General features: G+C 36.0%; 3 protein-coding genes across 6 annotated transcripts; all 3 read left to right on the top strand.

Annotated features, from left to right (window-relative positions):
* The first annotated feature begins 1,879 nt into the window (after positions 1 to 1,879).
* On the top strand, positions 1,880 to 5,560 carry LOC135595441 (tryptophan synthase alpha chain-like). 2 transcript variants are annotated; one of them, XM_065086341.1, is made up of 9 exons: positions 1,880 to 2,259; positions 2,860 to 3,006; positions 3,164 to 3,229; positions 3,801 to 3,909; positions 4,138 to 4,214; positions 4,461 to 4,538; positions 4,778 to 4,855; positions 4,925 to 5,044; positions 5,117 to 5,560. In XM_065086341.1, the coding sequence occupies exons 1-9, from the start codon at positions 2,086 to 2,088 to the stop codon at positions 5,381 to 5,383; spliced, it is 1,116 nt and encodes a 371-aa protein (XP_064942413.1). In that variant the 5' UTR covers positions 1,880 to 2,085; the 3' UTR covers positions 5,384 to 5,560. The 2 variants fall into 2 exon arrangements, with proteins under 2 accessions (XP_064942413.1, XP_064942414.1); XM_065086342.1 differs by having other exon boundaries at positions 1,889 to 2,259; positions 4,985 to 5,044.
* A 4,733-nt stretch (positions 5,561 to 10,293) lies between these two features.
* Positions 10,294 to 13,961, top strand: LOC103974153 (tryptophan synthase alpha chain). 2 transcript variants are annotated; one of them, XM_065086340.1, is made up of 9 exons: positions 10,294 to 10,672; positions 11,273 to 11,419; positions 11,577 to 11,642; positions 12,214 to 12,322; positions 12,551 to 12,627; positions 12,874 to 12,951; positions 13,191 to 13,268; positions 13,338 to 13,457; positions 13,530 to 13,961. In XM_065086340.1, the coding sequence occupies exons 1-9, from the start codon at positions 10,499 to 10,501 to the stop codon at positions 13,794 to 13,796; spliced, it is 1,116 nt and encodes a 371-aa protein (XP_064942412.1). In that variant the 5' UTR covers positions 10,294 to 10,498; the 3' UTR covers positions 13,797 to 13,961. The 2 variants fall into 2 exon arrangements, with proteins under 2 accessions (XP_064942412.1, XP_009387192.2); XM_009388917.3 differs by having other exon boundaries at positions 10,302 to 10,672; positions 13,398 to 13,457.
* Positions 13,962 to 18,698: 4,737 nt separating this feature from the next.
* LOC135595440 (tryptophan synthase alpha chain-like) lies at positions 18,699 to 22,364 on the top strand. 2 transcript variants are annotated; one of them, XM_065086338.1, is made up of 9 exons: positions 18,699 to 19,075; positions 19,676 to 19,822; positions 19,980 to 20,045; positions 20,617 to 20,725; positions 20,954 to 21,030; positions 21,277 to 21,354; positions 21,594 to 21,671; positions 21,741 to 21,860; positions 21,933 to 22,364. In XM_065086338.1, exons 1-9 carry the CDS (start codon positions 18,902 to 18,904, stop codon positions 22,197 to 22,199), a joined length of 1,116 nt encoding a protein of 371 aa, XP_064942410.1. In that variant the 5' UTR covers positions 18,699 to 18,901; the 3' UTR covers positions 22,200 to 22,364. The 2 variants fall into 2 exon arrangements, with proteins under 2 accessions (XP_064942410.1, XP_064942411.1); XM_065086339.1 differs by having other exon boundaries at positions 18,708 to 19,075; positions 21,801 to 21,860.
* Positions 22,365 to 26,983: the final 4,619 nt, after the last annotated feature.

The raw sequence follows: 26,983 nt of genomic DNA, 5'->3' as shown, positions 1-26,983 counted from the left end.
CCCTCAAGACCTAGCAATATGCTGAACTCATTGCACACTTCAACCTTATACATACGTATCCTTCTCATGCTGAAGAGAAAGTTTCAATGCTCCATGGCGCCGAGATTCGGTCACCTTGGGATGGCCACGAACAATCCATCGTTCGTATACAAGCCTTTGCATTAGTACCAAATTCTTCGAGTTAGCAATTACCTCACCTTTGTGAGCTTTGCACAACTCTTTCGGTCGCTGAACAATACATTCTATCTTACATGGTCTCATCCTTTACCAAGCGCCTCGCTTGCCTTAAGCACCATCAAGTATAATTGCCAACGTTGAGCCATAGCTCAAATTTAGTCATCCAAACCTTTGTGCGTTATACATTCTTCCCAGCTTGCTTGTCCTCGTGGTGCCTCTTGCTCGAAGGGTTGGCCATTTCTCCGAATGTCAATCTCAAATGTCCGTTCTTTTGAGCAACTTCTTTTTCCCTATATCTTCATGCCCGTTTTCCCCCCAAACGGTCGCACGTGCTGGCTGCCCTCAACGTAGCCCCACTAGGTCCCACACGTTTGCATACCAAGTATTTCTATGTGTGTATGTCCTGCTTTGATACCATCTGTCACGGACTTAGCTGGTTTTGCCTAAATCATACAATACCCTTGCGTGTCCGTCCGCAAAGATTAGCTTCCCCAGAATCTCCCATGATCCCTTAGGACATATAAAAGAGAAACAGGTTAGAGAAAACGTCTTACTCGGGATCCATAAGCAAATATTTCAGAAAATATTTCATAGTCAATACAAATTATAAACAAACTTTACAATCTCTAAACAGTTGCATAACAAAGGATTAAAATGATCCATTACAGACCGAATATCTCTCACAAGTGTCCAGATGATACAATATTTATTTACAAGCCTAAAATGGCCACCAAACCAAACTAAAATGGGACTATTAACCCTTCGATCGTCCCTCTAAATACTGTGCAAAGCATGAACATATCAAAAGACACGGACATACATAAAAATTACATCAAACATCATGTTAAGAAGTTTGTCCGTGATAGTTTGTTCAATTGAAACATCGAACAATTATTCATTATCTTCGCGGATGATCTCTTGTAATTTTTTTTTTTGTTACAATACATCGAACATGTGATTCTAATCTAATCTAATAGTGTATTTATCAATAATCACTATAAAAATCAAAACAAAAATAAACACATCAATCAAAATATTTATTTTTAAAATAATCTCAAACGATTAATCAAAGGTACTTCGACCCCTTTTTTTTAAATCTGAAATCGTCGATTCTATAATTGAACCATTGGTTCGATTTGAAACGGATAAACTATCATACTATTTCGGTTCCGATTTTAACTCGGTTCGAATTTAGTTTTAACCATATATGATTTCGATTCGGACCGCCCCATCTCTCGATATAACCTTATAAAAGATACACCATCATTCCTTGCGAATCACATGATATTTATGGATTCGCAGGGACAGATGCATCATCATCTTCTAGAAGCTCATGGATTGTGACAGTGTCACATTGCCGGGAACATAACCAAAAAAAAAGGAAAAAACACATGTTTCACATTGAAAACTACAAATGGTCCCTACATCTATACACATTCATCTGAATCTATATCGTAAATATAAGTGGCCAAAATAGGATTCTAATATAAAATTTTTATCAATAAATTAATTGACACTCTCAAATATATCAAATAAAATTTTAAATTCTTAATATTTTATAAATAGATATCATACATCACCATCATGTATCGGAATCTATATTATTCATACAAATAATATCTAGCAAACTTGGCTTTGAGCTTCCGTACATCCAACAAAAGAACAGTCACCGCATGCCAAAATCCGTCGGTGGGTGTAAAACGTTTCCTTTTCACCTCATACATACATCGGACAACTCGATCAGCAGTTTGCATACAGAAGTTTCCACCCATCTTCTTCTTCTTCTTCCTCGGGACACTTTGAGCATGTGAATCTCGAGGTGGTCGAGCTCTTTCGAAGCCCTATAAAACGCCATGGATTGCTTGGGGAGAGTTCAGGTGAGCCTTGTGTTCCGACGCCTAAAAGATCATGGCTTCCGGTACCGTGGCTGTGGCTCCCAACTCCTGCTGCTTCCATGTTTCTTCCGCAAAACCCAGATTCCACTCCATTCTGATGAACCACCCTCCAAAATCTTCGCTTAGGATGAGAGCTCAGGGGCTGGGAATCTCCGAAACCTTCTCCGATTTAAGAAGACAAGGAAGAGTGAGCTCTTGTCTTTCTTGCCTTCGGGTTACGCATCCCCTGCTATCTTTTTCTTTTAAGTTTCTTCCTTCAATTTTCTCTTAACTAAGATGATTTAGCTTCAAAAGGGAAGAATTGCAAGGTGAAATCTGTAGGATTGCCCTCCAAAAGGGAAATCTGCAGGAGAATGGAGCAATATATTTAGTAAACATAGTTATCTAAAAGGTTGTATCTATTGACATCATATGAAGCAGGTGAATCTAGTTAGGACAAGGCAACATCTCTGTCCATAAGGATATGGAACTATTTGAGGCTATATGTATTTCGTCATCCTCTATATTTAATTGCCCTCATGGCGGGTTCTGAAGTTGACCCTCTCTGAGAGCTGTATGGGAATACAAGTTGTATGAGGCCACCAAGTAATGCCACCATTATTATGTCCATGCATAGGAGGATGATACGATCTGCAACACAAACCCAAGAAAAGGGTGCACATATCAATGCTATTTTGCTGGATAAGCAACAACATTGCTCCTTTTGCCGAAGAAATTATGAACATCACAGAAAAAGCAGTTGTCGATTACTTAATCATCTTTAACAAGATATGTTATCTCTGCTTAGGTTGCATTTATACCATACATCACTGCTGGTGATCCTGATCTATCGACAACAGCAAAAGCCCTGAAGCTACTGGACTGTTGTGGTGCTGATATAATCGAGTTGGGGTTGCCATACAATAATCCTATTTTGGATGGTCCTGTGATACAGGTTCTTGATTTTTTTCTTTTCTGATTATTTCTTGTATCACCAGTCAATCTATATTTGCCACTGATTTTTTTCCTAAGACAGAGAGAGAGACAGAGAAAAAGAAGAAGCAAGGCTTCTATCTAATAAGATTCATGTTCCTTTTTTTCCCCTTCTGTAGGCATCAAACAAAAGAGCCTTGGCTGGCAAGACAAACATGGAAGCAGTCATCTCCATGTTAAAGGAGGTAAGACATCCTTAGAGACAGCATCCTACTACTAATGCATAGGTCTGTTGCTTTGTTAGCTCTATCTATAATATATCTTACGACAATCTTAACTTTGAAAAAATCATTGGTTCGGCAACTGATTGTTAGAGTAGAGTTGCATTGGTTTCAACATTAGCACCTTCTGATCTATGAACATCTCAAATGCCTAATAAAAAAACAGCATATTAACAGGTAATCCTTTCGGTACTTAAGCCTCCATTCAATAAAGGAATCTCTCTTGCTTTTGAAAAAAAAGATATGCACTTGGAAAATCTAAAGTTTGTTTCGGTCTTGGTTCCTCGAATTACTTTGACAAGTTATTATAAAGTTCAAATGGAGTCAGCAAACAAGCTTGTAGGCAGTTGTCCCTTATAACACATTGTAATTAAATGGTTAACCCACAATCTCCAAGAATGTCACCATGAGGATGCTCAGTAATATCACATTACAGTTGGGTTGCTTTCGGGCCAATCTTCTTGAACTCTTTCAGAGATCATCCCATACTTTTGAAGTTCCAAAAGGAATATAATGTGTGATCAAATTTATGCAGGTAGTTCCACAAATCTCTTGTCCGATTGTAATATACTCATATTACAATCTAATACTGGCCCGCAGAAGTGAATGGTTCTTGTCTGCATTGGAAGATGCTGGTGCCAAAGGTAATGCATGACTTGTTCAGATGCTCAAGCTTCGCTTATCTCCAACTTCAAAATATACCTGACATATGAAATTTGATTGTTCTACACTTGGAAGATAATATTTCTTCATATTTCTATGAAGAGGACATAGATTTGTTGTTAGCCAAATGTTCTTGCTAGACATTTGACCGTATGAAGAGAACAATATTTGTCATATGGTAAGAAAAATGTTAAATGTGTACTCTGCAGGGATTATTGTGCCAGACCTTCCATTTGAAGAGAGTGCTGATTTGAAGAGAGAAGCTGCCAAGAAAAACATTGATATGGTAGGCTGATTTGTTCCCTCTACTTCATAGTTTAGTGTTTCTTTGAGGTATAAATTACATAGGCATCAGAGTTATTGAAATCAATGAGCTTCTTTCTTCACATTTCCTGATTCTTCTGTATGTTTAGGATTTATAAATTATGATCAACTTAGTCATATGGTAGTCTTTATAGCCACAATAGATTACTAAGTTTCTCCTTTGGTGAAATTCTGATTTTGTGATCTTTATATCTTCTTACGATCAAAGGTTTTGCTCACTACACCGACTACCACAAAAAAGAAAATGAAGGCCATTTCTGATGCTTCAGAAGGATTCATATACCTAGTAAGTATTCTTATTTGCAAGTGTTTATGTAATATATGATATTTCGTCGTCGGTAATGAATCAATCATTCTGATGCTTTATCTCTTATATATGCTTGCCATCCAGATTCTCTATATATTCAATCAATTATCCAGAAAAATGTAACTCGATTCAGAGAGAATAATCAAGTTGAACAAAATATAGAATCCGGATAATTCTAATATCTTATTACATGATTTGGCTCCTCCCTGATCACGCAGGTAAGTTCTGCTGGAGTTACTGGTGCAAGAGACACTGTGAATAGACAAGTCCAGTTTCTTCTCAAGGAAATCAAAGAGGTGAGCTCCTTCTCTATCCTCTCTTATGTTTCTTACATGTCCTAATTTTCTACTCCATGATCTTTCTAGGAAGAATCTTCTGCAAATCTAAGCCAGATAACCTGTTTATCTTGTTCCATGTTCTCACAGAAAACTGCAAAGCCTGTTGCGGTTGGCTTTGGCATATCAAAACCAGAGCATGTTAAACAGGTCAGTAACACAATTGATCTGCTCTTGTCAAGCCTTGTTTCTGAGATTAACACCAGCAAAATGCTGCTTCAGCTTTCATTGTGGGGAGCTGATGGTGTTATCGTCGGAAGCGCAATTGTTAAGCGGTTAGGCGAAGCTAATTCCACAGAAGAAGGATTAAAGCATGTGGAATCCTTTGTGGCATCTTTAACAGCAGCACTTCCTCCCGGGGATCAGGGACTTGGAGAAGAACATGCTTCTTCCTTCATCATGCAACAGAGGAGAGATAATTGTGGCAAGTACCGCGATCTACATCTTCCTCATCTCTGCATCAGCATCACTGAGGACGTCAGAAACTAGTCTACATTCCCATCCGCTTGTGGTCACTATAGATTGATGAATGAGTACTGATATCCAAGTCTAAAGTACAAAATGGTGCTCGTAGGCTATAAATCGAGAAATTATCTTGTGCAAACAGTGGAGTTTTCTTAGATCTTGATATAATAAATATTTTGGTCTTTTGTACTTTGTTTGATACATATGTGGCCAAAACATGACAAAATAGAATCATATCAAAACAATAGTCATATGTCTCCTCAAAATAGAGTCAGCTTCTACCGGTGAAGAATAATCTTAGATTGCACTTGTAGCAAGCAAGTAAGATCGACTCACTGTTCCTATGCACTGCCCGGATGAATTCACTGATCAACGAAGTCTTAACTCGAGGGCTTTAAAGGTAAGATAGAGGAAACACCATGAAACATGCGTTCGACGTTTAATAGCACACGGTGACTCGTCCTTCCTATTTTTTTCTCCGTGCAACTGAAAAGGATCGATTAATCCTCCATTTATGGCTTCAACTTCATCACCAACCAATCATGACCAACTGATACGAGCACGAGAAATGTCAATTTGCATCCTTTTCCGTCTAAGATCAATGTATTGTTTGGTTTCATGTTTGATTTAGTTTATTTTCATGTGGAATCTTGTAAATGCCATTACTTAACTGGACGGATAAACTAAAATGAAAAGTATCATCTGCTTCTCCTTTTTCATCTTTGATTCCCAATTAATATTTTCATTGGATAAAAAGATGATGTTACTTAGAGAATTGAATTAAAAACTTGATCCAAGTTATTTATATGGCTAAATTTTAATATTTTGATTTTGTGTGCCAAAAACAATATATCAATCCTGATTTTGGAGTTCGTGGATCTGATTTTTAATTTTTAGGAATCGAAATCGAATCGCATATAATTTTTATTTGTTGAATATAAAGAGTAGTTAAAAATGTTTGTTTTGCAGTGTCAGTTATCACGAGAAATATATATCTTTAACCGATAGTAAAAAATATTATATTTTTTACTAAAAAATATTAAAATACATATTATCATACTTTTGATTCTAAAATCATATAAAGAAAAGAAAAGAAAAGAAAAGATGGCTTAATAAGCTACTTAACATATTAACTTTGTTTGACCTAAACTATTGATAAAAATATTTAAGTTAAAATTTATAATAAATCGTACATCATATATTTATAAGTTAATTTTAGTCTTTTTCTCGCTCAAAGCTTAAATCATTTTTCAAATGAGTCATTTTTATTTTTCATTTTTCAAGTGAGTCATAGTTTTATTTGTTGAATATTAAGAGTAATTAAAAATATCTATTTTGTAATCTTTCCAAAGTTATCACGAGAAATAGATATCTAATCGATAATAAAAAATATTATATTTTTCACCAAGGAGATATTAAAATACATATTACCATACTTTTGATTCTAAAATCATATAAAGAAAAAAAAGAGATGGTATGATAGGGCAATTAACATATCAACTTTGTTTGACCTAAATCATTATCAAAATATTTAAGCTAAAATTGATGATAATTCATACATTAGACCTTTATCGAGGGCTTAATAGTAGTAGTTCTACATACAAGTTATTTGACTTCATCCTTAAGTAGCTCTTTCCTACTCAAGCCCTCTCACCATACTTAAATATTATGAACTCTAATACCTAATGTTACAACACGGACCTAATGGATTAACTGACTCATCAATTTCGTTTGAACGAAATCATTTGCCAAAATACTTAAGTTAAAATTAATAATGATATATTTATTAAACTCTTATAAATTAATCTTAGTCTTGTCAACTTACAATGTAGAACTATCAAAATGTTACGCATTAGGAAATAAATCAACTAATAATTTAATTGATTGATAAAACTCTTAACTTATCCACATTATTAAAAAAACTAGTATGAATCATTTCTTTTACCATATTACACAAACAAAAATGTTTATAATTGAAATAAAAATAATAAATTATTTATGATAATTAATTAATGTTAAGAGAGAAATTTATCAGTGATTATTTAATTCTTTATCAAACAGTAGTAATAAGATACTATGATCAAACCAAATAAAAGAAAAAATAAATTAAGATGTAAGTAAACAAGAAAAGTCATATTAAATTTCGCAAGAAGAAAAATATTTAAGAAATCTTAAACTACTCTCTAACTTAAGTTCTTAACACTTATACATCAATCCTATATATGGATATCATTTATTTATAGGTGTAAAATAACAATTTAAATTAAGAGATACTATCTGAAGTAAGGTGGTGCCTTCTAAACCCAACTTCGCCTCTACAAGTTGAGTCACCTCAATTCCTCCGTCAAATGCTTCTTTGAGATAAAGTGCATGTGCCTCAAAGCCCCCTTCATCTTTGGCACTATGCAGGATGAGCCTGCTCCATCAAAATGAGGGACCGTGGAACGACATGATCCCACTCTTGCCTCTGTAAGAGTTCATGTCCTTGACCTCTGTCCAAGGAAAGCTTTGTGCCCCCGCTCCATATTCCATCTTCTATGTCGGCTCACTTCATGTAGCTTGGGTACTTCGCCAAGTTACACCAAAGTTGCTTCGCTTCTCGTTTTGTATTGAGATGATGGTGGCCCTCGCGCCCACCATTCCACGGGTCAGCCCCCCATTGAATCTGATATCTATATCGACTCTAAGTGTGCCTTCATTTGTGTTGCCTTGAGTTACTTCCCCACTTGATCTCGCAATGCATTATCTCAAACGAGATCATGCGACGACTCCTCGCCGCTCGCTCGGTCCGTTGAGCTTTATGAAGTTGTTTTGAAATACTCCTCAATATGTGTGGTTCGTTGCATATGGTTCTCTCTCTCGATAGCCAAGACATATCCCTCCTAAATATCTGTCCCATTGGAGCAAGTTTTCTCTTCTCTTCCTTCTCTTTGGATGTTTCGGAGACCACTTTCCACTTGCTACTCCGCCTTACTGAACAAATTGTGCATTATTCTGCCTCCCGCAAACGCATTTGCTAGATTGTGCCTCCATGTCAATATAGCCACCACTACACCCCTCAAGACCTAGCAATATGCTGAACTCAATGCACACTTCAACCTTATACATACGTATCCTTCTCATGCTGAAGAGAAAGTTTCAATGCTCCATGGCGCCGAGATTCGGTCACCTTGGGATGGCCACGAACAATCCATCGTTCGTATACAAGCCTTTGCATTAGTACCAAATTCTTCGAGTTAGCAATTACCTCACCTTTGTGAGCTTTGCACAACTCTTTCGGTCGCTGAACAATACATTCTATCTTACATGGTCTCATCCTTTACCAAGCGCCTCGCTTGCCTTAAGCACCATCAAGTATAATTGCCAACGTTGAGCCATAGCTCAAATTTAGTCATCCCAACCTTTGTGCGTTATACATTCTTCCTAGCTTGCTTGTCCTCGTGGTGCCTCTTGCTCGAAGGGTTGGCCATTTCTCCGAATGTCAATCTCAAATGTCCGTTCTTTTGAGCAACTTCTTTTTCCCTATATCTTCATGCCCGTTTTCCCCCCAAACGGTCGCACGTGCTGGCTGCCCTCAACGTAGCCCCACTAGGTCCCACACGTTTGCATACCAAGTATTTCTATGTGTGTATGTCCTGCTTTGATACCATCTGTCACGGACTTAGCTGGTTTTGCCTAAATCATACAATACCCTTGCGTGTCCGTCCGCAAAGATTAGCTTCCCCAGAATCTCCCATGATCCCTTAGGACATACAAAAGAGAAACAGGTTAGAGAAAACGTCTTACTCGGGATCCATAAGCAAATATTTCAGAAAATATTTCATAGTCAATACAAATTATAAACAAACTTTACAATCTCTAAACAGTTGCATAACAAAGGATTAAAATGATCCATTACAGACCGAATATCTCTCACAATTGTCCAGATGATACAATATTTATTTACAAGCCTAAAATGGCCACCAAACCAAACTAAAATGGAACTATTAACCCTTCGATCGTCCCTCTAAATACTGTGCAAAGCATGAACATATCAAAAGACACGGACATACATAAAAATTAATCAAACATCATGTTAAGAAGTTTGTCCGTGATAGTTTGTTCAATTGAAACATCGAACAATTATTCATTATCTTCGCGGATGATCTCTTGTAATTTTTTTTTTTGTTACAATACATCGAACATGTGATTCTAATCTAATCTAATAGTGTATTTATCAATAATCACTATAAAAATCAAAACAAAAATAAACACATCAATCAAAATATTTATTTTTAAAATAATCTCAAACGATTAATCAAAGGTACTTCGACCCCTTTTTTTTAAATCTGAAATCGTCGATTCTATAATTGAACCATTGGTTCGATTTGAAACGGATAAACTATCATACTATTTCGGTTCCGATTTTAACTCGGTTCGAATTTAGTTTTAACCATATATGATTTCGATTCGGACCGCCCCATCTCTCGATATAACCTTATAAAAGATACACCATCATTCCTTGCGAATCACATGATATTTATGGATTCGCAGGGACAGATGCATCATCATCTTCTAGAAGCTCATGGATTGTGACAGTGTCACATTGCCGGGAACATAACCAAAAAAAAAGGAAAAAACACATGTTTCACATTGAAAACTACAAATGGTCCCCACATCTATACACATTCATCTGAATCTATATCGTAAATATAAGTGGCCAAAATAGGATTCTAATATAAAATTTTTATCAATAAATTAATTGACACTCTCAAATATATCAAATAAAATTTTAAATTCTTAATATTTTATAAATAGATATCATACATCACCATCATGTATCGGAATCTATATTATTCATACAAATAATATCTAGCAAACTTGGCTTTGAGCTTCCGTACATCCAACAAAAGAACAGTCACCGCATGCCAAAATCCGTCGGTGGGTGTAAAACGTTTCCTTTTCACCTCATACATACATCGGACAACTCGATCAGCAGTTTGCATACAGAAGTTTCCACCCATCTTCTTCTTCTTCTTCCTCGGGACACTTTGAGCATGTGAATCTCGAGGTGGTCGAGCTCTTTCGAAGCCCTATAAAACGCCATGGATTGCTTGGGGAGAGTTCAGGTGAGCCTTGTGTTCCGACGCCTAAAAGATCATGGCTTCCGGTACCGTGGCTGTGGCTCCCAACTCCTGCTGCTTCCATGTTTCTTCCGCAAAACCCAGATTCCACTCCATTCTGATGAACCACCCTCCAAAATCTTCGCTTAGGATGAGAGCTCAGGGGCTGGGAATCTCCGAAACCTTCTCCGATTTAAGAAGACAAGGAAGAGTGAGCTCTTGTCTTTCTTGCCTTCGGGTTACGCATCCCCTGCTATCTTTTTCTTTTAAGTTTCTTCCTTCAATTTTCTCTTAACTAAGATGATTTAGCTTCAAAAGGGAAGAATTGCAAGGTGAAATCTGTAGGATTGCCCTCCAAAAGGGAAATCTGCAGGAGAATGGAGCAATATATTTAGTAAACATAGTTATCTAAAAGGTTGTATCTATTGACATCATATGAAGCAGGTGAATCTAGTTAGGACAAGGCAACATCTCTGTCCATAAGGATATGGAACTATTTGAGGCTATATGTATTTCGTCATCCTCTATATTTAATTGCCCTCATGGCGGGTTCTGAAGTTGACCCTCTCTGAGAGCTGTATGGGAATACAAGTTGTATGAGGCCACCAAGTAATGCCACCATTATTATGTCCATGCATAGGAGGATGATACGATCTGCAACACAAACCCAAGAAAAGGGTGCACATATCAATGCTATTTTGCTGGATAAGCAACAACATTGCTCCTTTTGCCGAAGAAATTATGAACATCACAGAAAAAGCAGTTGTCGATTACTTAATCATCTTTAACAAGATATGTTATCTCTGCTTAGGTTGCATTTATACCATACATCACTGCTGGTGATCCTGATCTATCGACAACAGCAAAAGCCCTGAAGCTACTGGACTGTTGTGGTGCTGATATAATCGAGTTGGGGTTGCCATACAATAATCCTATTTTGGATGGTCCTGTGATACAGGTTCTTGATTTTTTTCTTTTCTGATTATTTCTTGTATCACCAGTCAATCTATATTTGCCACTGATTTTTTTCCTAAGACAGAGAGAGAGACAGAGAAAAAGAAGAAGCAAGGCTTCTATCTAATAAGATTCATGTTCCTTTTTTTCCCCTTCTGTAGGCATCAAACAAAAGAGCCTTGGCTGGCAAGACAAACATGGAAGCAGTCATCTCCATGTTAAAGGAGGTAAGACATCCTTAGAGACAGCATCCTACTACTAATGCATAGGTCTGTTGCTTTGTTAGCTCTATCTATAATATATCTTACGACAATCTTAACTTTGAAAAAATCATTGGTTCGGCAACTGATTGTTAGAGTAGAGTTGCATTGGTTTCAACATTAGCACCTTCTGATCTATGAACATCTCAAATGCCTAATAAAAAAACAGCATATTAACAGGTAATCCTTTCGGTACTTAAGCCTCCATTCAATAAAGGAATCTCTCTTGCTTTTGAAAAAAAAGATATGCACTTGGAAAATCTAAAGTTTGTTTCGGTCTTGGTTCCTCGAATTACTTTGACAAGTTATTATAAAGTTCAAATGGAGTCAGCAAACAAGCTTGTAGGCAGTTGTCCCTTATAACACATTGTAATTAAATGGTTAACCCACAATCTCCAAGAATGTCACCATGAGGATGCTCAGTAATATCACATTACAGTTGGGTTGCTTTCGGGCCAATCTTCTTGAACTCTTTCAGAGATCATCCCATACTTTTGAAGTTCCAAAAGGAATATAATGTGTGATCAAATTTATGCAGGTAGTTCCACAAATCTCTTGTCCGATTGTAATATACTCATATTACAATCTAATACTGGCCCGCAGAAGTGAATGGTTCTTGTCTGCATTGGAAGATGCTGGTGCCAAAGGTAATGCATGACTTGTTCAGATGCTCAAGCTTCGCTTATCTCCAACTTCAAAATATACCTGACATATGAAATTTGATTGTTCTACACTTGGAAGATAATATTTCTTCATATTTCTATGAAGAGGACATAGATTTGTTGTTAGCCAAATGTTCTTGCTAGACATTTGACCGTATGAAGAGAACAATATTTGTCATATGGTAAGAAAAATGTTAAATGTGTACTCTGCAGGGATTATTGTGCCAGACCTTCCATTTGAAGAGAGTGCTGATTTGAAGAGAGAAGCTGCCAAGAAAAACATTGATATGGTAGGCTGATTTGTTCCCTCTACTTCATAGTTTAGTGTTTCTTTGAGGTATAAATTACATAGGCATCAGAGTTATTGAAATCAATGAGCTTCTTTCTTCACATTTCCTGATTCTTCTGTATGTTTAGGATTTATAAATTATGATCAACTTAGTCATATGGTAGTCTTTATAGCCACAATAGATTACTAAGTTTCTCCTTTGGTGAAATTCTGATTTTGTGATCTTTATATCTTCTTACGATCAAAGGTTTTGCTCACTACACCGACTACCACAAAAAAGAAAATGAAGGCCATTTCTGATGCTTCAGAAGGATTCATATACCTAGTAAGTATTCTTATTTGCAAGTGTTTATGTAATATATGATATTTCGTCGTCGGTAATGAATCAATCATTCTGATGCTTTATCTCTTATATATGCTTGCCATCCAGATTCTCTATATATTCAATCAATTATCCAGAAAAATGTAACTCGATTCAGAGAGAATAATCAAGTTGAACAAAATATAGAATCCGGATAATTCTAATATCTTATTACATGATTTGGCTCCTCCCTGATCACGCAGGTAAGTTCTGCTGGAGTTACTGGTGCAAGAGACACTGTGAATAGACAAGTCCAGTTTCTTCTCAAGGAAATCAAAGAGGTGAGCTCCTTCTCTATCCTCTCTTATGTTTCTTACATGTCCTAATTTTCTACTCCATGATCTTTCTAGGAAGAATCTTCTGCAAATCTAAGCCAGATAACCTGTTTATCTTGTTCCATGTTCTCACAGAAAACTGCAAAGCCTGTTGCGGTTGGCTTTGGCATATCAAAACCAGAGCATGTTAAACAGGTCAGTAACACAATTGATCTGCTCTTGTCAAGCCTTGTTTCTGAGATTAACACCAGCAAAATGCTGCTTCAGCTTTCATTGTGGGGAGCTGATGGTGTTATCGTCGGAAGCGCAATTGTTAAGCGGTTAGGCGAAGCTAATTCCACAGAAGAAGGATTAAAGCATGTGGAATCCTTTGTGGCATCTTTAACAGCAGCACTTCCTCCCGGGGATCAGGGACTTGGAGAAGAACATGCTTCTTCCTTCATCATGCAACAGAGGAGAGATAATTGTGGCAAGTACCGCGATCTACATCTTCCTCATCTCTGCATCAGCATCACTGAGGACGTCAGAAACTAGTCTACATTCCCATCCGCTTGTGGTCACTGTAGATTGATGAATGAGTACTGATATCCAAGTCTAAAGTACAAAATGGTGCTCGTAGGCTATAAATCGAGAAATTATCTTGTGCAAACAGTGGAGTTTTCTTAGATCTTGTTATAATAAATATTTTGGTCTTTTGTACTTTGTTTGATACATATGTGGCCAAAACATGACAAAATAGAATCATATCAAAACAATAGTCATATGTCTCCTCAAAATAGAGTCAGCTTCTACCGGTGAAGAATAATCTTAGATTGCACTTGTAGCAAGCAAGTAAGATCGACTCACTGTTCCTATGCACTGCCCGGATGAATTCACTGATCAACGAAGTCTTAACTCGAGGGCTTTAAAGGTAAGATAGAGGAAACACCATGAAACATGCGTTCGACGTTTAATAGCACACGGTGACTCGTCCTTCCTATTTTTTTCTCCGTGCAACTGAAAAGGATCGATTAATCCTCCATTTATGGCTTCAACTTCATCACCAACCAATCATGACCAACTGATACGAGCACGAGAAATGTCAATTTGCATCCTTTTCCGTCTAAGATCAATGTATTGTTTGTTTTCATGTTTGATTTAGTTTATTTTCATGTGGAATCTTGTAAATGCCATTACTTAACTGGACGGATAAACTAAAATGAAAAGTATCATCTGCTTCTCCTTTTTCATCTTTGATTCCCAATTAATATTTTCATTGGATAAAAAGAAGATGTTACTTAGAGAATTGAATTAAAAACTTGATCCAAGTTATTTATATGGCTAAATTTTAATATTTTGATTTTGTGTGCCAAAAACAATATATCAATCCTGATTTTGGAGTTCGTGGATCTGATTTTTAATTTTTAGGAATCGAAATCGAATCGCATATAATTTTTATTTGTTGAATATAAAGAGTAGTTAAAAATGTTTGTTTTGCAGTGTCAGTTATCACGAGAAATATATATCTTTAACCGATAGTAAAAAATATTATATTTTTTACTAAAAAATATTAAAATACATATTATCATACTTTTGATTCTAAAATCATATAAAGAAAAGAAAAGATGGCTTAATAAGCTACTTAACATATTAACTTTGTTTGACCTAAACTATTGATAAAAATATTTAAGTTAAAATTTATAATAAATCGTACATCATATATTTATAAGTTAATTTTAGTCTTTTTCTCGCTCAAAGCTTAAATCATTTTTCAAATGAGTCATTTTTATTTTTCATTTTTCAAGTGAGTCATATTTTTATTTGTTGAATATTAAGAGTAATTAAAAATATCTATTTTGTAATCTTTCCAAAGTTATCACGAGAAATAGATATCTAATCGATAATAAAAAATATTATATTTTTCACCAAGGAGATATTAAAATACATATTACCATACTTTTGATTCTAAAATCATATAAAGAAAAAAAAGAGATGGTATGATAGGGCAATTAACATATCAACTTTGTTTGACCTAAATCATTATCAAAATATTTAAGCTAAAATTGATGATAATTCATACATTAGACCTTTATCGAGGGCTTAATAGTAGTAGTTCTACATACAAGTTATTTGACTTCATCCTTAAGTAGCTCTTTCCTACTCAAGCCCTCTCACCATACTTAAATATTATGAACTCTAATACCTAATGTTACAACACGGACCTAATGGATTAACTGACTCATCAATTTCGTTTGAACGAAATCATTTGCCAAAATACTTAAGTTAAAATTAATAATGATATATTTATTAAACTCTTATAAATTAATCTTAGTCTTGTCAACTTACAATGTAGAACTATCAAAATGTTACGCATTAGAAAATAAATCAACTAATAATTTAATTGATTGATAAAACTCTTAACTTATCCACATTATTAAAAAAACTAGTATGAATCATTTCTTTTACCATATTACACAAACAAAAATGTTTATAATTGAAATAAAAATAATAAATTATTTATGATAATTAATTAATGTTAAGAGAGAAATTTATCAGTGATTATTTAATTCTTTATCAAACAGTAGTAATAAGATACTATGATCAAACCAAATAAAAGAAAAAATAAATTAAGATGTAAGTAAACAAGAAAAGTCATATTAAATTTCGCAAGAAGAAAAATATTTAAGAAATCTTAAACTACTCTCTAACTTAAGTTCTTAACACTTATACATCAATCCTATATATGGATATCATTTATTTATAGGTGTAAAATAACAATTTAAATTAAGAGATACTATCTGAAGTAAGGTGGTGCCTTCTGAACCCAACTTCGCCTCTGCAAGTTGAGTCACCTCAATTCCTCCGTCAAATGCTTCTTTGAGATAAAGTGCATGTGCCTCAAAGCCTCCTTCATCTTTGGCACTATGCAGGATGAGCCTGCTCCATCAAAATGAGGGACCGTGGAACGACATGATCCCACTCTTGCCTCTGTAAGAGTTCATGTCCTTGACCTCTGTCCAAGGAAAGCTTTGTGCCTCCGCTCCATATTCCATCTTCTATGTCGGCTCACTTCATGTAGCTTGGGTACTTCGCCAAGTTACACCAAAGTTGCTTCGCTTCTCGTTTTGTATTGAGATGATGGTGGCCCTCGTGCCCACCATTCCACGGGTCAGCCCCCCATTGAATCTGATATCTATATCGACTCTAAGTGTGCCTTCATTTGTGTTGCCTTGAGTTACTTCCCCACTTGATCTCGCAATGCATTATCTCAAACGAGATCATGCGACGACTCCTCGCCGCTCGCTCGGTCCGTTGAGCTTTATGAAGTTGTTTTGAAATACTCCTCAATATGTGTGGTTCGTTGCATATGGTTCTCTCTCTCGATAGCCAAGACATATCCCTCCTAAATATCTGTCCCATTGGAGCAAGTTTTCTCTTCTCTTCCTTCTCTTTGGATGTTTCGGAGACCACTTTCCACTTGCTACTCCGCCTTACTGAACAAATTGTGCATTATTCTGCCTCCCGCAAACGCATTTGCTAGATTGTGCCTCCATGTCAATATAGCCACCACTACACCCCTCAAGACCTAGCAATATGCTGAACTCAATGCACACTTCAACCTTATACATACGTATCCTTCTCATGCTGAAGAGAAAGTTTCAATGCTCCATGGCGCCGAGATTCGGTCACCTTGGGATGGCCACGAACAATCCATCGTTCGTATACAAGCCTTTGCATTAGTACCAAATTCTTCGAGTTAGCAATTACCTCACCTTTGTGAGCTTTGCACAACTCTTTCGGTCGCTGAACAATACATTCTATCTTACATGGTCTCATCCTTTACCAAGCGCCTCGCTTGCCTTAAGCACCATCAAGTATAATTGCCAACGTTGAGCCATAGCTCAAATTTAGTCATCCCAACCTTTGTGCGTTATACATTCTTCCTAGCTTGCTTGTCCTCGTGGTGCCTCTTGCTCGAAGGGTTGGCCATTTCTCCGAATGTCAATCTCAAATGTCCGTTCTTTTGAGCAACTTCTTTTTCCCTATATCTTCATGCCCGTTTTCCCCCCAAACGGTCGCACGTGCTGGCTGCCCTCAACGTAGCCCCACTAGGTCCCACACGTTTGCATACCAAGTATTTCTATGTGTGTATGTCCTGCTTTGATACCATCTGTCACGGACTTAGCTGGTTTTGCCTAAATCATACAATACCCTTGCGTGTCCGTCCGCAAAGATTAGCTTCCCCAGAATCTCCCATGATCCCTTAGGACATACAAAAGAGAAACAGGTTAGAGAAAACGTCTTACTCGGGATCCATAAGCAAATATTTCAGAAAATATTTCATAGTCAATACAAATTATAAACAAACTTTACAATCTCTAAACAGTTGCATAACAAAGGATTAAAATGATCCATTACAGACCGAATATCTCTCACAATTGTCCAGATGATACAATATTTATTTACAAGCCTAAAATGGCCACCAAACCAAACTAAAATGGAACTATTAACCCTTCGATCGTCCCTCTAAATACTGTGCAAAGCATGAACATATCAAAAGACACGGACATACATAAAAATTAATCAAACATCATGTTAAGAAGTTTGTCCGTGATAGTTTGTTCAATTGAAACATCGAACAATTATTCATTATCTTCGCGGATGATCTCTTGTAATTTTTTTTTTTGTTACAATACATCGAACATGTGATTCTAATCTAATCTAATAGTGTATTTATCAATAATCACTATAAAAATCAAAACAAAAATAAACACATCAATCAAAATATTTATTTTTAAAATAATCTCAAACGATTAATCAAAGGTACTTCGACCCCTTTTTTTTAAATCTGAAATCGTCGATTCTATAATTGAACCATTGGTTCGATTTGAAACGGATAAACTATCATACTATTTCGGTTCCGATTTTAACTCGGTTCGAATTTAGTTTTAACCATATATGATTTCGATTCGGACCGCCCCATCTCTCGATATAACCTTATAAAAGATACACCATCATTCCTTGCGAATCACATGATATTTATGGATTCGCAGGGACAGATGCATCATCATCTTCTAGAAGCTCATGGATTGTGACAGTGTCACATTGCCGGGAACATAACCAAAAAAAAAGGAAAAAACACATGTTTCACATTGAAAACTACAAATGGTCCCCACATCTATACACATTCATCTGAATCTATATCGTAAATATAAGTGGCCAAAATAGGATTCTAATATAAAATTTTTATCAATAAATTAATTGACACTCTCAAATATATCAAATAAAATTTTAAATTCTTAATATTTTATAAATAGATATCATACATCACCATCATGTATCGGAATCTATATTATTCATACAAATAATATCTAGCAAACTTGGCTTTGAGCTTCCGTACATCCAACAAAAGAACAGTCACCGCATGCCAAAATCCGTCGGTGGGTGTAAAACGTTTCCTTTTCACCTCATACATACATCGGACAACTCGATCAGCAGTTTGCATACAGAAGTTTCCACCCATCTTCTTCTTCTTCTTCCTCGGGACACTTTGAGCATGTGAATCTCGAGGTGGTCGAGCTCTTTCGAAGCCCTATAAAACGCCATGGATTGCTTGGGGAGAGTTCAGGTGAGCCTTGTGTTCCGACGCCTAAAAGATCATGGCTTCCGGTACCGTGGCTGTGGCTCCCAACTCCTGCTGCTTCCATGTTTCTTCCGCAAAACCCAGATTCCACTCCATTCTGATGAACCACCCTCCAAAATCTTCGCTTAGGATGAGAGCTCAGGGGCTGGGAATCTCCGAAACCTTCTCCGATTTAAGAAGACAAGGAAGAGTGAGCTCTTGTCTTTCTTGCCTTCGGGTTACGCATCCCCTGCTATCTTTTTCTTTTAAGTTTCTTCCTTCAATTTTCTCTTAACTAAGATGATTTAGCTTCAAAAGGGAAGAATTGCAAGGTGAAATCTGTAGGATTGCCCTCCAAAAGGGAAATCTGCAGGAGAATGGAGCAATATATTTAGTAAACATAGTTATCTAAAAGGTTGTATCTATTGACATCATATGAAGCAGGTGAATCTAGTTAGGACAAGGCAACATCTCTGTCCATAAGGATATGGAACTATTTGAGGCTATATGTATTTCGTCATCCTCTATATTTAATTGCCCTCATGGCGGGTTCTGAAGTTGACCCTCTCTGAGAGCTGTATGGGAATACAAGTTGTATGAGGCCACCAAGTAATGCCACCATTATTATGTCCATGCATAGGAGGATGATACGATCTGCAACACAAACCCAAGAAAAGGGTGCACATATCAATGCTATTTTGCTGGATAAGCAACAACATTGCTCCTTTTGCCGAAGAAATTATGAACATCACAGAAAAAGCAGTTGTCGATTACTTAATCATCTTTAACAAGATATGTTATCTCTGCTTAGGTTGCATTTATACCATACATCACTGCTGGTGATCCTGATCTATCGACAACAGCAAAAGCCCTGAAGCTACTGGACTGTTGTGGTGCTGATATAATCGAGTTGGGGTTGCCATACAATAATCCTATTTTGGATGGTCCTGTGATACAGGTTCTTGATTTTTTTCTTTTCTGATTATTTCTTGTATCACCAGTCAATCTATATTTGCCACTGATTTTTTTCCTAAGAGAGAGAGAGAGACAGAGAAAAAGAAGAAGCAAGGCTTCTATCTAATAAGATTCATGTTCCTTTTTTTCCCCTTCTGTAGGCATCAAACAAAAGAGCCTTGGCTGGCAAGACAAACATGGAAGCAGTCATCTCCATGTTAAAGGAGGTAAGACATCCTTAGAGACAGCATCCTACTACTAATGCATAGGTCTGTTGCTTTGTTAGCTCTATCTATAATATATCTTACGACAATCTTAACTTTGAAAAAATCATTGGTTCGGCAACTGATTGTTAGAGTAGAGTTGCATTGGTTTCAACATTAGCACCTTCTGATCTATGAACATCTCAAATGCCTAATAAAAAAACAGCATATTAACAGGTAATCCTTTCGGTACTTAAGCCTCCATTCAATAAAGGAATCTCTCTTGCTTTTGAAAAAAAAGATATGCACTTGGAAAATCTAAAGTTTGTTTCGGTCTTGGTTCCTCGAATTACTTTGACAAGTTATTATAAAGTTCAAATGGAGTCAGCAAACAAGCTTGTAGGCAGTTGTCCCTTATAACACATTGTAATTAAATGGTTAACCCACAATCTCCAAGAATGTCACCATGAGGATGCTCAGTAATATCACATTACAGTTGGGTTGCTTTCGGGCCAATCTTCTTGAACTCTTTCAGAGATCATCCCATACTTTTGAAGTTCCAAAAGGAATATAATGTGTGATCAAATTTATGCAGGTAGTTCCACAAATCTCTTGTCCGATTGTAATATACTCATATTACAATCTAATACTGGCCCGCAGAAGTGAATGGTTCTTGTCTGCATTGGAAGATGCTGGTGCCAAAGGTAATGCATGACTTGTTCAGATGCTCAAGCTTCGCTTATCTCCAACTTCAAAATATACCTGACATATGAAATTTGATTGTTCTACACTTGGAAGATAATATTTCTTCATATTTCTATGAAGAGGACATAGATTTGTTGTTAGCCAAATGTTCTTGCTAGACATTTGACCGTATGAAGAGAACAATATTTGTCATATGGTAAGAAAAATGTTAAATGTGTACTCTGCAGGGATTATTGTGCCAGACCTTCCATTTGAAGAGAGTGCTGATTTGAAGAGAGAAGCTGCCAAGAAAAACATTGATATGGTAGGCTGATTTGTTCCCTCTACTTCATAGTTTAGTGTTTCTTTGAGGTATAAATTACATAGGCATCAGAGTTATTGAAATCAATGAGCTTCTTTCTTCACATTTCCTGATTCTTCTGTATGTTTAGGATTTATAAATTATGATCAACTTAGTCATATGGTAGTCTTTATAGCCACAATAGATTACTAAGTTTCTCCTTTGGTGAAATTCTGATTTTGTGATCTTTATATCTTCTTACGATCAAAGGTTTTGCTCACTACACCGACTACCACAAAAAAGAAAATGAAGGCCATTTCTGATGCTTCAGAAGGATTCATATACCTAGTAAGTATTCTTATTTGCAAGTGTTTATGTAATATATGATATTTCGTCGTCGGTAATGAATCAATCATTCTGATGCTTTATCTCTTATATATGCTTGCCATCCAGATTCTCTATATATTCAATCAATTATCCAGAAAAATGTAACTCGATTCAGAGAGAATAATCAAGTTGAACAAAATATAGAATCCGAATAATTCTAATATCTTATTACATGATTTGGCTCCTCCCTGATCACGCAGGTAAGTTCTGCTGGAGTTACTGGTGCAAGAGACACTGTGAATAGACAAGTCCAGTTTCTTCTCAAGGAAATCAAAGAGGTGAGCTCCTTCTCTATCCTCTCTTATGTTTCTTACATGTCCTAATTTTCTACTCCATGATCTTTCTAGGAAGAATCTTCTGCAAATCTAAGCCAGATAACCTGTTTATCTTGTTCCATGTTCTCACAGAAAACTGCAAAGCCTGTTGCGGTTGGCTTTGGCATATCAAAACCAGAGCATGTTAAACAGGTCAGTAACACAATTGATCTGCTCTTGTCAAGCCTTGTTTCTGAGATTAACACCAGCAAAATGCTGCTTCAGCTTTCATTGTGGGGAGCTGATGGTGTTATCGTCGGAAGCGCAATTGTTAAGCGGTTAGGCGAAGCTAATTCCACAGAAGAAGGATTAAAGCATGTGGAATCCTTTGTGGCATCTTTAACAGCAGCACTTCCTCCCGGGGATCAGGGACTTGGAGAAGAACATGCTTCTTCCTTCATCATGCAACAGAGGAGAGATAATTGTGGCAAGTACCGCGATCTACATCTTCCTCATCTCTGCATCAGCATCACTGAGGACGTCAGAAACTAGTCTACATTCCCATCCGCTTGTGGTCACTGTAGATTGATGAATGAGTACTGATATCCAAGTCTAAAGTACAAAATGGTGCTCGTAGGCTATAAATCGAGAAATTATCTTGTGCAAACAGTGGAGTTTTCTTAGATCTTGTTATAATAAATATTTTGGTCTTTTGTACTTTGTTTGATACATATGTGGCCAAAACATGACAAAATAGAATCATATCAAAACAATAGTCATATGTCTCCTCAAAATAGAGTCAGCTTCTACCGGTGAAGAATAATCTTAGATTGCACTTGTAGCAAGCAAGTAAGATCGACTCACTGTTCCTATGCACTGCCCGGATGAATTCACTGATCAACGAAGTCTTAACTCGAGGGCTTTAAAGGTAAGATAGAGGAAACACCATGAAACATGCGTTCGACGTTTAATAGCACACGGTGACTCGTCCTTCCTATTTTTTTCTCCGTGCAACTGAAAAGGATCGATTAATCCTCCATTTATGGCTTCAACTTCATCACCAACCAATCATGACCAACTGATACGAGCACGAGAAATGTCAATTTGCATCCTTTTCCGTCTAAGATCAATGTATTGTTTGTTTTCATGTTTGATTTAGTTTATTTTCATGTGGAATCTTGTAAATGCCATTACTTAACTGGACGGATAAACTAAAATGAAAAGTATCATCTGCTTCTCCTTTTTCATCTTTGATTCCCAATTAATATTTTCATTGGATAAAAAGAAGATGTTACTTAGAGAATTGAATTAAAAACTTGATCCAAGTTATTTATATGGCTAAATTTTAATATTTTGATTTTGTGTGCCAAAAACAATATATCAATCCTGATTTTGGAGTTCGTGGATCTGATTTTTAATTTTTAGGAATCGAAATCGAATCGCATATAATTTTTATTTGTTGAATATAAAGAGTAGTTAAAAATGTTTGTTTTGCAGTGTCAGTTATCACGAGAAATATATATCTTTAACCGATAGTAAAAAATATTATATTTTTTACTAAAAAATATTAAAATACATATTATCATACTTTTGATTCTAAAATCATATAAAGAAAAGAAAAGATGGCTTAATAAGCTACTTAACATATTAACTTTGTTTGACCTAAACTATTGATAAAAATATTTAAGTTAAAATTTATAATAAATCGTACATCATATATTTATAAGTTAATTTTAGTCTTTTTCTCGCTCAAAGCTTAAATCATTTTTCAAATGAGTCATTTTTATTTTTCATTTTTCAAGTGAGTCATATTTTTATTTGTTGAATATTAAGAGTAATTAAAAATATCTATTTTGTAATCTTTCCAAAGTTATCACGAGAAATAGATATCTAATCGATAATAAAAAATATTATATTTTTCACCAAGGAGATATTAAAATACATATTACCATACTTTTGATTCTAAAATCATATAAAGAAAAAAAAGAGATGGTATGATAGGGCAATTAACATATCAACTTTGTTTGACCTAAATCATTATCAAAATATTTAAGCTAAAATTGATGATAATTCATACATTAGACCTTTATCGAGGGCTTAATAGTAGTAGTTCTACATACAAGTTATTTGACTTCATCCTTAAGTAGCTCTTTCCTACTCAAGCCCTCTCACCATACTTAAATATTATGAACTCTAATACCTAATGTTACAACACGGACCTAATGGATTAACTGACTCATCAATTTCGTTTGAACGAAATCATTTGCCAAAATACTTAAGTTAAAATTAATAATGATATATTTATTAAACTCTTATAAATTAATCTTAGTCTTGTCAACTTACAATGTAGAACTATCAAAATGTTACGCATTAGGAAATAAATCAACTAATAATTTAATTGATTGATAAAACTCTTAACTTATCCACATTATTAAAAAAACTAGTATGAATCATTTCTTTTACCATATTACACAAACAAAAATGTTTATAATTGAAATAAAAATAATAAATTATTTATGATAATTAATTAATGTTAAGAGAGAAATTTATCAGTGATTATTTAATTCTTTATCAAACAGTAGTAATAAGATACTATGATCAAACCAAATAAAAGAAAAAATAAATTAAGATGTAAGTAAACAAGAAAAGTCATATTAAATTTCGCAAGAAGAAAAATATTTAAGAAATCTTAAACTACTCTCTAACTTAAGTTCTTAACACTTATACATCAATCCTATATATGGATATCATTTATTTATAGGTGTAAAATAACAATTTAAATTAAGAGATACTATCTGAAGTAAGGTGGTGCCTTCTGAACCCAACTTCGCCTCTGCAAGTTGAGTCACCTCAATTCCTCCGTCAAATGCTTCTTTGAGATAAAGTGCATGTGCCTCAAAGCCTCCTTCATCTTTGGCACTATGCAGGATGAGCCTGCTCCATCAAAATGAGGGACCGTGGAACGACATGATCCCACTCTTGCCTCTGTAAGAGTTCATGTCCTTGACCTCTGTCCAAGGAAAGCTTTGTGCCTCCGCTCCATATTCCATCTTCTATGTCGGCTCACTTCATGTAGCTTGGGTACTTCGCCAAGTTACACCAAAGTTGCTTCGCTTCTCGTTTTGTATTGAGATGATGGTGGCCCTCGCGCCCACCATTCCACGGGTCAGCCCCCCATTGAATCTGATATCTATATCGACTCTAAGTGTGCCTTCATTTGTGTTGCCTTGAGTCACTTCCCCACTTGATCTCGCAATGCATTATCTCAAACGAGATCATGCGACGACTCCTCGCCGCTCGCTCGGTCCGTTGAGCTTTATGAAGTTGTTTTGAAATACTCCTCAATATGTGTGGTTCGTTGCATATGGTTCTCTCTCTCGATAGCCAAGACATATCCCTCCTAAATATCTGTCCCATTGGAGCAAGTTTTCTCTTCTCTTCCTTCTCTTTGGATGTTTCGGAGACCACTTTCCACTTGCTACTCCGCCTTACTGAACAAATTGTGCATTATTCTGCCTCCCGCAAACGCATTTGCTAGATTGTGCCTCCATGTCAATATAGCCACCACTACACCCCTCAAGACCTAGCAATATGCTGAACTCAATGCACACTTCAACCTTATACATACGTATCCTTCTCATGCTGAAGAGAAAGTTTCAATGCTCCATGGCGCCGAGATTCGGTCACCTTGGGATGGCCACGAACAATCCATCGTTCGTATACAAGCCTTTGCATTAGTACCAAATTCTTCGAGTTAGCAATTACCTCACCTTTGTGAGCTTTGCACAACTCTTTCGGTCGCTGAACAATACATTCTATCTTACATGGTCTCATCCTTTACCAAGCGCCTCGCTTGCCTTAAGCACCATCAAGTATAATTGCCAACGTTGAGCCATAGCTCAAATTTAGTCATCCCAACCTTTGTGCGTTATACATTCTTCCCAGCTTGCTTGTCCTCGTGGTGCCTCTTGCTCGAAGGGTTGGCCATTTCTCCGAATGTCAATCTCAAATGTCCGTTCTTTTGAGCAACTTCTTTTTCCCTATATCTTCATGCCCGTTTTCCCCCCAAACGGTCGCACGTGCTGGCTGCCCTCAACGTAGCCCCACTAGGTCCCACACGTTTGCATACCAAGTATTTCTATGTGTGTATGTCCTGCTTTGATACCATCTGTCACGGACTTAGCTGGTTTTGCCTAAATCATACAATACCCTTGCGTGTCCGTCCGCAAAGATTAGCTTCCCCAGAATCTCCCATGATCCCTTAGGACATACAAAAGAGAAACAGGTTAGAGAAAACGTCTTACTCGGGATCCATAAGCAAATATTTCAGAAAATATTTCATAGTCAATACAAATTATAAACAAACTTTACAATCTCTAAACAGTTGCATAACAAAGGATTAAAATGATCCATTACAGACCGAATATCTCTCACAATTGTCCAGATGATACAATATTTATTTACAAGCCTAAAATGGCCACCAAACCAAACTAAAATGGGACTATTAACCCTTCGATCGTCCCTCTAAATACTGTGCAAAGCATGAACATATCAAAAGACACAGACATACATAAAAATTACATCAAACATCATATTAAGAAGTTTGTCCGTGATAGTTTGTTCAATTGAAACATCGAACAATTATTCATTATCTTCGCGGATGATCTCTTGTAATTTTTTTTTTTGTTACAATACATCGAACATGTGATTCTAATCTAATCTAATAGTGTATTTATCAATAATCACTATAAAAATCAAAACAAAAATAAACACATCAATCAAAATATTTATTTTTAAAATAATCTCAAACGATTAATCAAAGGTACTTCGACCCCTTTTTTTTAAATCTGAAATCGTCGATTCTATAATTGAACCATTGGTTCGATTTGAAACGGATAAACTATCATACTATTTCGGTTCCGATTTTAACTCGGTTCGAATTTAGTTTTAACCATATATGATTTCGATTCGGACCGCCCCATCTCTCGATATAACCTTATAAAAGATACACCATCATTCCTTGCGAATCACATGATATTTATGGATTCGCAGGGACAGATGCATCATCATCTTCTAGAAGCTCATGGATTGTGACAGTGTCACATTGCCGGGAACATAACCAAAAAAAAAGGAAAAAACACATGTTTCACATTGAAAACTACAAATGGTCCCCACATCTATACACATTCATCTGAATCTATATCGTAAATATAAGTGGCCAAAATAGGATTCTAATATAAAATTTTTATCAATAAATTAATTGACACTCTCAAATATATCAAATAAAATTTTAAATTCTTAATATTTTATAAATAGATATCATACATCACCATCAT

Source organism: Musa acuminata, chromosome BXJ1-10 (genome assembly GCF_036884655.1).
Source record: "Musa acuminata AAA Group cultivar baxijiao chromosome BXJ1-10, Cavendish_Baxijiao_AAA, whole genome shotgun sequence".
In the NCBI taxonomy this organism is placed as follows: Eukaryota; Viridiplantae; Streptophyta; class Magnoliopsida; order Zingiberales; family Musaceae; genus Musa; species Musa acuminata.
Note: the sequence above shows the minus strand (reverse complement) of the source record. Positions and strands in the feature narration are given on the sequence as shown.

What these genes read in the sequence shown, in the direction of transcription:
- LOC135595441 (XM_065086341.1), top strand. Translation starts at nt 2,086, where the DNA reads ATGGCTTCCGGTACCGTGGCTGTGGCTCCCAACTCCTGCTGCTTCCAT. An exon ending in TCATCTCCATGTTAAAGGAG is followed by an intron (nt 3,230 to 3,800) that starts GTAAGACATCCT and finishes AAATTTATGCAG; the next exon opens with GTAGTTCCACAAATCTCTTG. An exon ending in GGAAGATGCTGGTGCCAAAG is followed by an intron (nt 3,910 to 4,137) that starts GTAATGCATGAC and finishes TGTACTCTGCAG; the next exon opens with GGATTATTGTGCCAGACCTT.
- LOC103974153 (XM_065086340.1), top strand. Translation starts at nt 10,499, where the DNA reads ATGGCTTCCGGTACCGTGGCTGTGGCTCCCAACTCCTGCTGCTTCCAT. An exon ending in ATTTAAGAAGACAAGGAAGA is followed by an intron (nt 10,673 to 11,272) that starts GTGAGCTCTTGT and finishes ATCTCTGCTTAG; the next exon opens with GTTGCATTTATACCATACAT. An exon ending in TCATCTCCATGTTAAAGGAG is followed by an intron (nt 11,643 to 12,213) that starts GTAAGACATCCT and finishes AAATTTATGCAG; the next exon opens with GTAGTTCCACAAATCTCTTG.
- LOC135595440 (XM_065086338.1), top strand. Translation starts at nt 18,902, where the DNA reads ATGGCTTCCGGTACCGTGGCTGTGGCTCCCAACTCCTGCTGCTTCCAT. An exon ending in TGGATGGTCCTGTGATACAG is followed by an intron (nt 19,823 to 19,979) that starts GTTCTTGATTTT and finishes CCCCTTCTGTAG; the next exon opens with GCATCAAACAAAAGAGCCTT. An exon ending in CCAAGAAAAACATTGATATG is followed by an intron (nt 21,031 to 21,276) that starts GTAGGCTGATTT and finishes TTACGATCAAAG; the next exon opens with GTTTTGCTCACTACACCGAC.